This window comes from Danio rerio, chromosome 22 (assembly GCF_052040795.2).
Source record: "Danio rerio strain M-AB ecotype USA chromosome 22, GRCz13ab, whole genome shotgun sequence".
Lineage (NCBI taxonomy): Eukaryota > Metazoa > Chordata > Actinopteri > Cypriniformes > Danionidae > Danio > Danio rerio.
In genome coordinates, this window is record NC_141042.1 from 27,929,116 (window position 1) to 27,944,833 (window position 15,718).

General features: G+C 36.9%; 2 protein-coding genes and 1 long non-coding RNA gene across 8 annotated transcripts in view; 2 read left to right on the top strand and 1 right to left on the bottom strand.

Annotated features, from left to right (window-relative positions):
• adcy9a (adenylate cyclase 9a) overlaps positions 1-11,422 on the top strand; it is an 81,433-nt gene extending 70,011 nt beyond the window's left edge. Inside the window, exons 9-10 of one of the 2 annotated variants that reach the window (XM_087304426.1) lie at positions 3,899-3,925; positions 7,434-11,422. In XM_087304426.1, the coding sequence (XP_087160552.1) occupies positions 3,899-3,925; positions 7,434-8,694 (1,288 nt within the window). In that variant the 3' untranslated portion in view covers positions 8,695-11,422. The remainder of the gene's footprint in view (positions 1-3,898; positions 3,926-7,433) is intronic. The other variant, XM_087304427.1, reaches the window with a different exon arrangement.
• On the bottom strand, positions 908-15,599 carry LOC141380291 (uncharacterized). 3 transcript variants are annotated; one of them, XR_015522168.1, is made up of 4 exons: positions 15,298-15,599; positions 14,009-15,064; positions 2,341-2,386; positions 908-1,641 (listed from the first exon to the last, which is right to left on the bottom strand). It is a non-coding gene; the product is annotated as an uncharacterized LOC141380291 (long non-coding RNA). The 3 variants fall into 3 exon arrangements; XR_015522170.1 differs by having other exon boundaries at positions 908-2,245; positions 2,310-2,386; positions 14,009-14,197; positions 15,298-15,463; XR_015522169.1 differs by lacking the exon at positions 15,298-15,599 and having other exon boundaries at positions 908-2,245; positions 2,310-2,386; positions 14,009-14,754.
• Positions 14,223-15,718, top strand: part of crebbpa (CREB binding lysine acetyltransferase a) — an 86,981-nt gene continuing 85,485 nt past the window's right edge. For all 3 annotated transcript variants that reach the window (XM_087304409.1, XM_087304410.1, XM_087304411.1), the window contains exon 1: positions 14,223-15,035. In XM_087304409.1, the coding sequence (XP_087160535.1) occupies positions 14,957-15,035 (79 nt within the window). In that variant the 5' untranslated portion in view covers positions 14,223-14,956. The remainder of the gene's footprint in view (positions 15,036-15,718) is intronic.

The following is a 15,718-nucleotide window of genomic DNA, read 5'->3' on the forward strand; positions in this document are numbered from 1 at the left end:
TTTTGTTCTGACTGTTCATGATGATACTTGTCCACCGATGCTGAAGAAATGCGCCAAAAATAACACAGGTGTGTCTGGGTTTGTTCACTGTGAATGTTTTTAGCTCATGGTGAATAGAAGAACAACAATGAGAACAACAATGAGTGTAATTCTTTGCATTGTGGTCAATCCAATGACTGTAAAAAAAATATCGATGACGCAACAGCTTCTTTTCCTATTGAACGCTTTGGATGCAAACCGCCTGTTTACATGCACAAACTGTCGCAAAACACTGCTGAAACGCTTGTTTTGGAGCCTGGGCCAGTGGCGTTGTGAGAGGGGGGCTTTGGGAGCTTAAGCCCCTGATGTATTGGCAAAAGCCCCTGATCTTTTGGAATATGTTGCACTTAAAAAAAAAGGTTGTATAACATTTATTTTGTTATCGAAGTCCTTTAAATTAGCACATACATCACGCGCTCTGCTTAACGCAGCGTTTGTGTCATGTAATTAAATAGTCAGCTGTTCAGCAGTACCTGTTTCTACCGGCAGGTGAGAGTGGCACTGTTGTCAGTGTGAAAAAATCTCGTCATCATAATTCATTCATTATTTTGAGGAGCTGATGCTGATGAGGTAATAATACAACAGTTTCGCTAAACTGAATAGTTCTAACTACTGATGAAGCTTAATATTTGTTTTCACAGTATAAAATGTGTGTAATTTTGATGAAATAACATAACTGTAATCAATAAAATGTGCATCATATCAATGTAAATACATGCAAATTAGTCGGAAAAACGTAAATTGTACCAGCTTTCTGCATATTGTTACAACCTCTTTGATGTTAGTCTAGGGTAAAAGTAATAACATTTAAGAGGTGTGGTACCTTTACAAGATGATGGGTGAAAACAAAAGACACAATCAACAAAACTGCCAACAAAAGTGATTTAATGTACAAAAAAGTGAAATCAGAATAATGCCCAAATATATATACACTCAGAAAAATATTTACAATAATAAAGTAACAAATTAAACAAAGTATCAAACAAAATTAGGTCAACTCAAGAGTAAGGGGACGCCAGTGAAGCCAAATCAAAGAAATAAATATAACAAAACAATTCTAACTCATAAGCAAAACCCTTACCTCACTAGAACATGAAAAGAAAAAGAAAAGAAAAATCTTCAGCGCCGAGCGCCGTAAACTTACCTATTCTGAACTAAAAACAAAACAAATACATAAGTGGCATTCACTTTCTTACCTGGTGTTTTAAACAATGGATTGACTATGTGTATGTAAGATGGAAGTCGTACGACATCTTCCCTGTCCGCCTTACTCTGAGGACAAAGTCAACTCTCAATGATCTGTTTTAGGTTTGAGCAGGTAAGAGTTGTGCCAAAGTAACAAACAAACAATCGAATATAAATGTAAAGAAATCACAATCTCGTTCAAAAATGGGCAGAAAATATACTAAATAATTTTATCCAAGCGAAAGTTAAGCAAAATTAACGAATAACAAAATCATGTAGTCAAAAATACACAAAAACCGGATCAAAGGAAAAGCGCGCTGTCATCCGCTCTCCCTAGCGTCCTTATATGTGACAGCGCCACGTCACCCAATGATGAGTGACTGGTCTCCTGACCAATCAGATTCCGCTAAGGCGGACCTAAACGATATGACAGGTAGAGATGGGGAGAGAGAAAGAGAGGGAGAGAGAAAAAGAGAGAGAGAACGGGACGCAAAAATTCCACCAATATACGACAACCGTTACAATATGATATAGATATCTAGACATATTTATCTAGATATAATATAGCCAGGCACATCTGTTTCTGTAATAGTTAAATCACAGTGAGTTAATGCATCTTGCTTATTATTTTATGGCTTCTATTATAACATGCTACATCAGTTAGCACCGAATAATAAATCGACTTTATTCTTATGAAAAATAACTAAGATGGCTGCAAGAACACATATAAACCATTTATTGTGGCAGTCATGTAAATGATCAGTTAGAGCCTTTTTATGTTTATTCAGATCTTATTTTTATTCCCTTTATCCCTTTCGACCCTAGCAACGCCCCTGGCCTGGGCATACACAAAATGGACTACCAGATGGAGCCAGTAACATATAAACATTACATACATTTTTAGAAAGTATTTTATTTTTAATTAACAATTAACAGGACCAAAAATATACACATAATGGACAGCTGTTTGCCATGTGGGAAAAATCGTGTGGTTATATTAGCAAAAGATACAGCAATGTTGCTAAATATCAACAGGATATTTACATCTCCCAGCACTATATAAAATAATCCTTATCAATTTGTACAATAAACTCTGCAGTGTTGCGTTAAACTCACCTGTTTACTGTTTAATGGACAATTGCGTTAACTCAGCTGCTGTAACCTAGAGGAGAGAAGAAAATACTAATGAACCTAATTTTAAAGGGTGGAATTGATAACAGATTTTGGATAAATGTTTGTCCTTAGTTGCAGTATCACCTATCCAAACATGGAAACAGCACATACATAAACATTAGCTACACAAATTATATGATCAATTAGTCCTGACAGCATGTTTTTAGGTCATTTTAACTTACTGAACTAAGTTAATCATGTTCTATCTTAGTTTTATAAGTTATGCAAGCTGTTTTAAGTCAGTTTAACATTATATAAGTTCAATGAACAATTGACATTCAATTTCACAGTGTAGTAAAGTTTTCAAATAGCCTATTTCTAATTTTAAAATAAAAAGTTGCAATTAACTATAGTTTATTTTCTTTACATGGGCATTATGTTGTTTATTTATGTATTAAATAAAATGTTTCAAGTGTTAAATTAATGTTTATGTGCCTGACTTAACCTTAACAAACAAATCTGGAAATATGATCCACTTACATTGTATTTACAGAATTTTAACAAATTACAATTTGTAAACCAGTGTGAAAATCAGGCCACATCTAATTGTGAGATAATGTTTGACTAAGCCATTCACTTCACTGTGATTTCAGTTGTTGACATTGTTTTACTCAGTTAATATTAAATACATATATTATTATTATCATTATTTTCACAGACTGTTTTTTATTTTATATAGAAAACAGTAAAATTACAAAAAAAAATGACTCCAGCTAGATTTTCACAGACTGGGTCACTGTCATTACAATATCTGCTTCGGAAGAGACTTGGGGTATGAAGAGCTGTCTGACTGCTTTGATTTTTGCGAGCTCTGTCATTGCAGGAATGCTGCTCTCCATAGGCATGTTTTCCCACAGACTACCATGAGCCACAGAGAACGCTCTCCGACAAATCTTGCAGTTGGCTTAATAACAATTTCTAATACTCTGCAGCCAGATATCTGTTTTCTCCCTCTCTCTGTGGTACTTTTGCAGTCGCTTGCGTTTAAACTCTGAAACTTTAAGACACGGATCGTTACCTGGAGAAGCATCCATACTCTCTGTCAAGACCATAGGTCAATACTTGATCTGCTTAGAAGACCAGCCCTCTTCACTGGACAAAGACCAATCAAACTAACGATGACGTCAATTAGTACCCAATCAAAAGTAGGAAATGAGGCATATTCAGTAAATGCGTGTGGGATGATATGCATGAAAAGCTATACTTAAAAAAAATCATAAAAATATGGGACAAAACCTGATGATTCCGTATTTCAAGGGATGGGTGGCAACCCTAGAAGGTGGGTTTTATGACTTACTGTAGTCTGCCCTCAGGGGGCGATCTTACAAAGTGTCACTCAAAAGGAGGCGTGCGGCACACTTGGGTCAATGCCACAGGCCTCTACATATTGAATTGATAATGGCTGCTCTTCTCCGGTGGACATGTACATTGGCTGTCAGAATGAGACGGTTGCTTTAGAAAAATTGATTTCTGATTTATGACAACTGTTTTCTTTTGGCAGCGCCACTGATGCTTTTCCGAATTTTGGGTGAGTGTTTCTTTAACTGCTGTCAAACATATACTTGTGGAATGCCCCATTTTTTATCTGGAGAAACTTTAAATGAAGGCAATGCAGAGGCGCAGTAGTGCTGTCGCCTCACAGCAAGAAGATTGCTGGTTAGAGCCTCGGCTGGGTCAATTAGCGTTTCTGTGGGGAGTTTGCATGTTCTCCCTGCGTTCGCGTGGGTTTCTCCGGTTTCCCCTACAGTCCAAAGACATGCAGTACAGTTGAATTGGATAGGCTAAATTGTCCGTAGTGTTTGTCTGTAAATGAGTGCGTGTGAATGTTTCCCAGAGATATGTTGCGGCTGGAAGGGCAACCGCTCTGTAAAAACGTGCTGGATAAGTTGGTGGTTCATTCTGCTGTGGCGACCCCAGATTAATTAAAAGGGACTAAGAAAATGAATGAATGAATGAAACATTTTTAAATGTAAATCCTTCTGGGTGGCACGGTGGCTCAGTAGTTAGCCAGTTGGCATTTCTGTGTTAAGTTTGCATGTGGGTTTCCTCCGGGTGCTTCGGTTTTCCATACAGTCCAAAGACATGAGCTATAGGTGAATTGAATAAACTAAATTGGCCATAGTGTATGTGAGAGTGACATCCGCTGTGTAAAACGTATGCTGTATAAGTTGGCGGTTCATTCTGCTGTTGTGACCCCTGCTCAATAAAGTGACTAAGCCAAGGGAAAATGAATGAATCCTTCCAGAATTGTGCAATTTGTTATCCAAAGTAAACCTTATATATTTTTATTTACTATTATTTAGTATTATTTATTGATGTTGATGACTTTTTGTTGTATTATTTTTTACAAAAGTGATATTTATAAAATGTTGAATATAAAAACTTGCTCTGTATTTTTTTTTTGTCAAGACATAGCCCAGGGATGGGCAAACTCGGTCCTGGAGGGCCAGTGTCCTGCACAGTTTAGCTCCAACACTAATCAAACACACCTGAACAAGCTGATCAGTGTCTTCAAGATCACTTGAAATCTACAAGCAGGTGTGTTTGATTAGAGTTGGAACAAAACTCTGCAGGGACACCGGCCCTCAAGGATCAAGTTTGCCCATCAATAAACTCAAAAATCTAATCTAATCTTTAACTGCTGTCAAGAATACTATTAATAATGACAACTCTGGAGATTGATAATGTATGTGTGAGTGTGTTGATATAAAACTTATATATGGTGCAAAGGTAATTTACTTTAATGACATAAAATCTATTAGTATTATTTGAAATTCATACAAATTTATTAAACCCAATTAAAATAAAAAGTAGTGATTGTCTACCCACCCCTTTACACCTGATATCTATATATTCTTTTATATATATCCTCAGCTGAAAAGAAATAGAGGTTTAATGGGTTCAACACTGACCCTTTCTGATGGTCCAAGATAAACCTTTAGACACCTTAAAATTATTTCGCACAAACGGTTAATGACGAAAATCTCTTGTTAAAACCCTTATTTGTTTAAACTAATGGCCAGTGTTGTCAAAATATATACTTTGAATTGTTGGCCTGAGACTCTTTAGATTGCTAAATATTTTGGAGTTAAGTATTTCCCTATAAGTTGGCATGATGTGGAAATTCATCCATTCGGTTTTCTAAATGCATGTCTTTTATTTTACTCTTACTGCAAACAATTTATTCTTGTATGTTCTATTTTTTAAAATGTGTATGGCTTTCTAATGTTTTGCTTGGTAGTAATAATAATAATAACGATCGATTCAATTCAGATCTACTGTATGTCTCAATTTGGAAGGAAATATCTGTCAGAAATTCCATTTCATTGCAACTTTTAAAGGGCTCTACACACCAAAGATAATGTTTATAAAATGTATTGTGTTTATTACTACTTTAAATTCTGTGAGAATAAGCCCCTAATGCAGCTGTAACAATAACACATAAACAATATATCTGGAATTAAAAAAAAAAAAAACCTTTCCAGCAGATAATAATAAAATTTTTTTAAAAAAGCATTCAAAGCAAATCTGGATCCAAGAGTTGGACCAATCAAAGTGGCAGATAACAAAACAAAATAGCATGTTCACAATAAACAGAATATTATTGTGTGGAGTTTTGTTACAGTTCTTATTGTTGTGAACCGACCTTGATGTTGGAATACACTACACAACTTTTGAACATAAATCTGATCAGATTTTGACTCATTTGGCAACATGTACCAATCAAATAAGGATCACTCGCCAGATTTGAAAGTTGTTCTGCAAAACGAGCTTTTTTGATGAACTCGTATAACAAATATTTGAGTTCATCAAGTTTTTTAGTATGAGCTGGGGCTGTACAATAACAATAATTGTTTCAGCAGCAATATTGCAGCAAGCGCATCTGCAATAATCACATCGCAGGAGTTACAATGTTGAGTATGAATTATAGTTAACCAGGTGCTACAAAACTGGATTTTTAGACTCACCACTAAGATTAACCATAATAAAGTGAAGGTTTTTCGTTTGCTTGTGTTTTTAAGACAGGTCTCAAACTCAAATCTTGGAGGGAATGCACAGTTTTACTCTAGCTCTAATTAGACACACCTTCTACTATGACTACTCTTGAACACCTTGATTAGTTGGATCAGTTGTATTAGAATAAGGTTGGAGCAAAACTATGCAGACCTGCGGCCCTCCATGAATTGAGTTTGAGACCTATTCTTTGAGGCCTGTGACGAAGCATTTCAAGAGGGTTTAAAGCATTTGGGATAAGAAATTATGACTTTTGGAGGCGTAGAAAGGATTAATTTGCATTTAATTATTTATACAATGAAGATGATATAGTGTTCATTTACATTTATAAAAAAATATGTATTTTTTATTGTATCATGTCTAAATATCTGCATTTCAAACCTAAAACTAGATTATTTTGCTTACCACACTGGTGGGTTATTTAGCTTGTTTTATGGAAAATCTCATTTAAATTTGAAAAAAATCTCATTTAAAAAGTTTTTTCCCACTTTCAGAAATAATATTTTCAGATATTTGTACTAGAGACACGGAACCCCTAAGTAATTTACATTTTGATTATTCAATTTCTGCACCTAAAAATATTTTAGACTCCCTAGTAAAAGTCAAATAGAGAATTCAAACCATCTGGTGAAACTTTTTATAGCAATTAATTAGTTCATTCATTTGTTTTCTTTTAGGCTTAGTCCCTTTATTCATCAGAGGTCGCCACAGCGGAATGATTCAAAGTAACGCTTTGAGCTTGTGTTATTAGTTTGGTCATGGCTGACCATTCAGAATCGAGCATTGTGTAACGTGCACAATAAAATTAGTGCAATTATAAAATAATGATTCTGATGAGCTAAAATCAAGGCAATAGTTTGTGAACTATTTAATTGTCTGAGCAGGTTCTTTTTGTGAATCGAAAACTATTTCAGTCCAGTTTGAATCTTAAACAAACAAAATTTTGCATTTTGCATTGGCATTATGACTTTGTAAACCTACACCACTCAGTCAAATCTAAAATGTCTTTTTTCTTTCTCCAGGAATATGAGTAACCAGAGTGCACAAGTGGATCTGTTAGGCGAATCGAACTCTGCGCCCACAGCGCTTGACCTGCTCGTCCTAGAGACTGTGCTCTCCTTCTTCCTTCTGCTGCTGCTAGTTTGGTTCCTCAACCGGGAGTTCGAGGTCAGCTACCGTCTGCATTACCACGGGAATGTGGAAGCCGACAAGCATCGCATCAAGATTCAGACCATGCGAGATCAAGCAGACTGGCTGCTGCGTAATATCATCCCCATCCACGTCGCGGAGCAGCTGAAGGTGAACCAGAGCTACTCTAAAAATCACGACAACGTCGGAGTCATCTTCGCAAGTATCGTCAACTTCAGCGAGTTTTACGAAGAAAGCTACGAAGGTGGGAAAGAGTGCTACCGAGTACTCAATGAACTCATTGGAGACTTCGATGAACTGCTACGTCAGCCTGCATTCTCCAATGTTGAGAAGATTAAAACCATTGGCGCCACATACATGGCAGCGTCTGGATTAAATGGGCAGCAGTGCCAAGAGCAGCCCCACCCACACGCTCACCTATGCGCCCTCTTTGACTTTGCCCTTGAAATGATGCGTGTAGTGGACGATTTTAACAAAAACATGTTGGGTTTCAAGTTTAAGCTACGAATTGGCTTCAACCACGGACCCCTGACTGCTGGTGTCATCGGCACAACAAAGCTGCTCTATGATATTTGGGGCGACACGGTCAACATCGCCAGCCGCATGGACAGCACTGGAGTTGAGTGTCGCATACAGGTCAGCGAAGAGAGCCACTGTGTGCTTAGCAGAATGAACTACGCCTTTGATTATCGCGGCACTGTAAACGTGAAAGGGAAAGGGCAAATGAGGACTTACCTGTTTCCCCAAATGAACGAGGGTGGAATGGGGTCCACACAAAGCCTGGAACAAGGCCAGGTGGACAGTTTAGAGCCTAGCACACTTGCCAATACAACAACGCCAACACACGCTGCACCACTAATCCCTCCATCCAACTCTCCCAATGCTGCCTCTATCAGTGGCCACGGTGTGCCTCAGGGTCCTGTATTAGGCCCGTCTCAGATTACTAGGGATGCTTTTTCTGTCCCTGAGCTCAAAGAAAAGGATTACGACAGTCCTTATCAAGCACCATCGCTAAGTGGTACACAACCTTCCTCAATAGCACAACTGTACGCGCCGCTAGCCAGACCAGAGACACCTTTACAAGGAGAAGAAGATGAAGCAGATGAGCGTACAAAGCTCAGGGCAGTGGAGTGAATTAAACGTCCTCCTCACCTCGGCTTACCAGCAGTCCTTCCTCAAGAACAGTTCAAATCAACGTCTTTTTAAGGGGCTTTTCTGACAACAACTGTTCCAATGAGTAGCATTAGCCTGTATTGGGCAAAAGTGTTGACAATTGGAGAAATGGGTGCGCTGAGCATCTGCTGTGTGGATCACAGTGTAGCACAGAAGGGAACGAATGGGGTTCATATTTCTGATGTTCTCAAATGAGTTTTTTTGGTTTTGTTTATAAAGTGCCTTCAGTAATCTAACTCGAATGAACAAATCAAAGAGATGTTTAAACAAATATATCAGCGTGGCTTTTGGAAATATGTGGATGGCGGACGTAAAATTGTAAAGTGTTACACCTCTTATGCCATATTCACTTTATTTCCGTGTATACTTAAGACAAGGTCATTGATAAACTAGTTGCTATTGTATTATGGAGATTATAAAGAAACACAGCATATTAGTTTCACTTTCACTTTCAAATAAAACCAAGGAAAGACAAGGGAGGCTAGATAAACAATGGACGCTTCTATATACAAAGCCCACATTAATATCCAATATATCTGGCAGCAAACAATGTAGCTTTTATCAATGGGAGGTAAAAGCAGCTCGCGCACAATAGCAACCTGAACTCCTGAAACTAGTAAAACAGCACAATCAGCTTTGTTTAAACAATCAAGATGGCGGAAATCACACTGTGTGCTCTCGTTATCCACTTTATTAGAGGAAAATGAATGCATTTCAGAACATGTTTGGAGGTTTGGCCCTCTAACCTTAATTTCTGAGCACAATTATGACCTATGAGGGAATATTCAAATTTTTCAAGCAAGCATGGCACTTATATTAGTTGGATGAAGAATGAATTACTAAATTATCCACTTAATGAGGCCTTTGATGAAGCGTGAAATGATTTTGTAGCTGATTTGTTTATCAATGCATTGATTACTAATTGACTTCTTTCTGTGCCTCAACTTTTCCTATAAGTATCAGCCATTCTATGATCATGCCAGCAAAGCCCGAGTTGGAACCGCCATTGATTTGCTCTATCACCTTGCACTTATGATACCCGTTCACTCCATGGCCTTGAGGAAGATGTTTCACCATAGTCTCCGAGCAGCTTCAGCTGCGAATTTGGTATCAAACATCAATCCCTGCCTTTTTTGAGTGAGCAAATTCTGTTGGAATTTTGATAGCAGCCATAACTTAATTTTTTTTTTTTTACCCAGCATAGTAGTTGTTCCCAGATTGTGCCTGCTTTTCTTGCTGATTTTTTTGTCTCCGATGGGTTCAGAACACTAGAGAATAATCTGCAGTATATCTTCCGATGCGTCTTACATTTCAGTCAACAATCAAGCGAAGCCATTTTAGCTTCTCACACCAAGTTAGATCAGTATCATGCGTTAAGAATAAGCTGGGCTCTGAGATTTAAGGAAAAATCCCCCTCCTCATTTTGTTTACAGAGCAATCACTAGTTTTCCTTTTAAAAAGAATCCAGTGCCTTATGTTGCCTACTTTTTTTTTCATCATTCGTAATACCAGATTGCTTTCAAAATATCGGGACAGCTTTCACAATAGTATGTTATTGTATATTATTGTTTCCTTTTTGATGTGAATTATAATTCCAGTCTCTTTTTTTTAATGTACACTGTGTATCTTTAAATGGAACTTTTCGGGATGGAAAAGGGATTTTTGCTGTTAATTGTGCACTGCTTTCCAGCCATTCACCTTTTGAGTTATTGTATCACTCCATTGGCAAAAGGAGCTCAGTGTTGACAGTATTGAATTACTTGTGCATAATGTATGTTGTTTTGTATTAAATGCATTCATATTTATTGGGGCTGTGCATGGATCGACGCTCACCCACAGAGCCTAATATTAAAAAGGGCATATTTATGAAAGCGAGCCACTTAAAGAAGGGAACTGACACATGGGACACCTAGTTTCAACATAACAAGCATCTATTTTAGTCCTCGAGGCTCTGAAAAGTGCCTTTGGTTTAATTCTGCTAATTCTTTTATGATTTATTTTGAACGAACTAAAATGTGTGTAAGTTTATAGTTGATCGTTTTATATGTGCTTGCTCCAACTTTTTCCCACCACTGCCTTTTCTGTAGGTTTTCTGCATTTTAGTTTTGGAATTCTTAAAGTTTAATATGAATCAGTGTTTTTATTTTCTGGCCTTTCACTTCTTCATCATTTTATTTTGTAGATGGTTTAATCCTAAGTGCATAGGCCATATGTTTTAGTGCAAATCTAAAGTGCACATAACCGATTTGTTGTGGTGCTCAAGAGTGTTAAAGAAATGTGCCCTTAAATATGATTTCACATGCTTTTAATAACTGTGTAATAATTATTTAGGCTTTTTTTGTGTTGGGAATATGTGTATACCAAAGAGTTTAAATAGTGTGGGCAGAAACTGCGAGACTGAGCTGTGGAATGTGGACAAGATGTTGTTTTTTTTTCTCCCTTTTTTCTTCTTTTTCCTCAGCAGCACATGTTCCTCAATGTTCTTATGCACAAGAAACACAGCGGGTATTGATTTATTAGCCATTATATTCAGGCAAAAAAGCATAATCTGTATACATTTGCACAGTGCACTCACTTTGTATGTACATATCATTTATTGTTTTATTTTATTTTTATTTTTCAGAATTGATAATACAATGTGCATGTGCCAGATTTCAAGAGTAGAGAAACAAAGAAATGATTTCAGAAATGCTGTGTGTTTGTGTTTTGTGTGTAGATGGAATGTGTCGGAGATGGGAATATGCTCAGATTAATTCTACATGAAAGTAAGGCTGATGGAGAAACTTTAGGCGATGGAATATTTACAACGTCACTCTGGAATTATAAGCCGTATCTTACATTTCTCTCAATTGAGTTATTCATATATTCTGTGACAGCATATTTACAAATGGTAGAGAACAAAACTTGATATAAAAAAATAATTGTAAAGCTCAATCTGAATGCAAAACTTTGTCTTCCAAGGTGGTGAATATTTACCAATGTAATACAGGCCCGTTGCCAGATCTTTTTGCAATCATTCGCTGCTTTTTCTATTTAACTATGAGGCTTAAATTCTGCATGTAGGGACATTTTATGCACTTTTTTATGTGAGATGGTCATCATGATCACACATTTTGATGTTCAAAACACATTTGCTAAAGATTTAGAATAAAAAATATTTATATATTTTATTTTTAAAATACAAATTCATCACATCATATATCAATATGGGGGAAAGGAATCTGTTAAGGCATTCAATTAAAAACTACCTATTAAAGCAAGGTAAATTGAGTGTAATAGAAAAATAACAAACTGGCCAGCACATTCAACTTTTCTGTCAGAATTTGGCCACTTAAATAATAATAATGTAGAGCTTCCTGATTTTTTTCCCTAGCCTTTCTTGTAAATTGTACATTTAAAATTCATGGATAACCACAATAGCCTACTTAGTATTACAAATAACTTTTATACGCTTCAAAATTTACTTTTGGTGCTTTACACTTTTTTTATTGTTTTTTTTTTTTTTCAAGAATGAAATTCAAGATGTAGAATAAAAGTTACTTGTAAAAAGTATTTAACAAAAATACAATAAGTCAGTAGTGAAAGATGACTTCACTTGCGTCAGATTCATCTCAGTCATAAGACTTCTTCGAGGTGTTATTTTTACAATTTATGCTTACATAGCAGTCAAAATGGGGCAAATGAGCTCATGTATGAGACAAATTCTGGACCTTTGCTAGTGAGAACCACTCGAACCCCTCTCTGGCTATCGGCCTGCAATATGTACAAACTCAATTTTTCAATTAGTATATTGGTAAATTATAGTTTAGATTATTCTTTAGCATTCTTTAGCCTCATTTTCATTCCATTAAATACGATGTTACTCTGATTATATGCTTCAATAGGATGTTTGACAGTCATTTTATAGCTATAACTAGGGCCAGACAGAATCTGCTGACATTTTTTGGTATTTCAGCTGTATATTTTTTTTCGATAGTCTACAGAACAAACCATCATTATACTATAACTTGCCTAATTTTCCTAACCTGCCTAATTAACCTAGTTTAGCCTTTAAATTTCACTTTTAGCTGTATAGAATTGTCTTAAAAAGTATCTGGTAAAATATTTACTGTCATCATGGCAAAGATAAAATAAATCAATGATTAGAAATGAGTTATTAAAACTATTTTGTTTAGAAATGTGTTGAAAAAATATTTTCTTTGTTAAACAGAAATTGGTGAAAATAATAAACGGGGGGGGGGGGGGGGGGACTAATAATTCTGACTTCAACTGTATATGAAATAAAAAAAAATATATAATTTTTTTACAATGCAAATCCATTTAGATCCACTTATTGGGTAAACAAAGCAAGTCTACCATATTATAGCTCTACTAAAAGACAGAAAATAATACTTTACAAACTGTATTGTTAATAAATCATAAGAACATTTTTATATTAATCAATATTATTATTGAAATTAAATGAAAAAAATGAATAAGTATAAAATTGCACACATTCACACACACACACACACACACAAACTCAATAATGGGCTTAAAATCGGCGGAAATCTGTGGATTGCTGTGCGTGCAGATTCTGTGTGGGCCTAGCCATAACTCATTATTAGCAATTAATTACTTTTGTCGTATATTAGATGTTTTAATGTCGTGTAAGTTCGATGTGAGGTCAAAAAAAAATACATTTATATATTTATATATATACTTCAAAGCATACAAAAATATACTAATATGTTGTTTCCTATAACAGTTTAATTTATATATTTACAATTGATATAAAATTCTGTGGGCATCTTCTGCTTAAGACATATGCTGGACAAGTTGGTGGTTCATTCCGCTGTGGCAACCCCAGATTAATAAAGGGACTAAGCTGAAAAGAAAATGAATGAATTAATTCTGTTTCTGTTAGTGTATTTAACGTGACTTTAAATACATGTCAGAGAGCTTTTCAACCAGAGATGACCAAACTAGGGCCTGGGGACCAACGTTGGCCCATGGTGACCTTTGATTTGGCCCGCCATCTTATCTAAGAAGTAAGGGAGAGTGATGTTGATGGTTTTGAGATTGTCAATTCAAGTTTAATGTAACCTTTTTTATCCACTGTGTTATAAATGTGATTGTTTATGTTTTTTATTGCAATGAGTTATTTAAAAAGTTATACTGCATTAGTTAATACGATTTAAAATAATGTTTTCTATTTATTTTAAATATTATTAAATAAATCAGTAAATTATTCACGGCAACGTTAATGTAATATACAGTAGTTTGGTATATTTACCTCCAGGCCACGGCTCTCAATGATATTTGGCTTTTGGTTCTTCGTAGGATAAAGTTTGGGCATCCCTGTTTTCAAGCAGCTCATTCGTGGTCGTATACTGCCTCCAGTGGCCGCTCTGCGCGTTCACAACAGGTTTGACGTAGGGCGTGATTGCGCCGCGCTCTCCTCCTCCCCCTCGGCTCCGTCTATCTGGAAAAAGAAAAAAAAACTTTTTGTATCGAAGGAATCAACAGCCGCCATCTTGTCGCGGCTCGGAATCAGGATTTCGATAGAGCACTATTTTTTATTTTTGAACACGGAGCATTCAAATCGAGCTTTGACGACCCCGTTCAGCGGAAAATGACACCTTTATAACGGCGCGGAGGAATTTTTGGCGGAAAACCCTGGATTTAATCGGCGTGCGTCGGCCACAAAACCCTCGTATATCTGGTTTCCCCTTCAGAGCGGCGCTTGCGTCCGTATTTCGCTCCGAGCTGTTATTGTTTACCGGACGCTTTTGGAGGACAGGCAGCGCCGAGGAGACTATTTTGCAAAAATATCTCATTTTTATGCAACCGTGCATTTTCACAAGAAGCCAGAGGATTTTTGCACGGAAAAAATTGACGTCAGAAAATGGATCGCGTGCCGTTGCAAAATTAACGACGCTCGCGCGCGCAGACTCCTATGGTTATTTTATTTGGGATTTTGCGTTGAATTCGCGGAAAGGAGGCGTTTTCTCTCGGTAATATAACGATGATAATGTGGGTGTTGGGTGTTGGATTATCATGGGGTGAATGGTGGTGGCGACGCGGGGCGCTGTTGCTGCTTTTTTGAGAAAATCCTTCGCCAAGCCGCTCCACACTCCCCAAGTCTTTCAAAAGTAAGGTAATATCTGTTTTTCCGACGAAAGGATCCTTCACTTTGCATTTTTGACCCACAACACTCAGCCAGAAGCTCACTTGAATCGCAATGGCTGAAAATGTGCTCGACGTCGGCCCTCCCAATGCGAAGCGGGCGAAGCTGACAGCACCTGCTCCAGACGCACCAGGTAAAGTCCAGCAGGCCTGATCCCAAAACCTGCAAAATAAGATCATAGTAAATTCTCTCTAAACACTGTAACACACGCCATGTGCCTCGCAGCTGTCCGATGAGCCAAGAAACAGTTCAGTTAGTTGGTTTACTGCACCCCAAAATAAAGTTTCAGTCATCATTTGCTCACCCGCATGCTGTTCAAAACTAGTTTGAGACTAAAGGAGAAATTAACTTTAACATCACTTTATTTTTAACAGTGAGATTGTATTGCCACTCACATCATTCTTTATGAGATGTAACAGTTTTCCTTTACTCCTGTGTAGTGTTTGTAGCGTAGTTGCTAATACAGTTAGCATGTCAAGAGTAGCATTGCTTTGCATCCGAAGTTTAGACAATGACGTTTGCTTGACACGCACTTTGGAAAAGGTTGTGTCAAACTTGTGTGCATGTGAGTGTAGGTGAACTCCTCTAATGTCAGTTTTATAATGTATTGCATCATTCACGTCGTGAAAGCACATCTGACGTTATCCAGTAGAGCAGCACATGGAATCGAAAGTGCACGAAGTAAGGGGACAGATGCGTCAGAATGTCCCGGGACACTTGCTGATATTAAATGAAATTGGCGCTATGATATACAGCAGTAAAGGTGCATTTGGTGACTTTTGTTAGTGATTGGACTTTTTAAAAGGTTTTATCGTT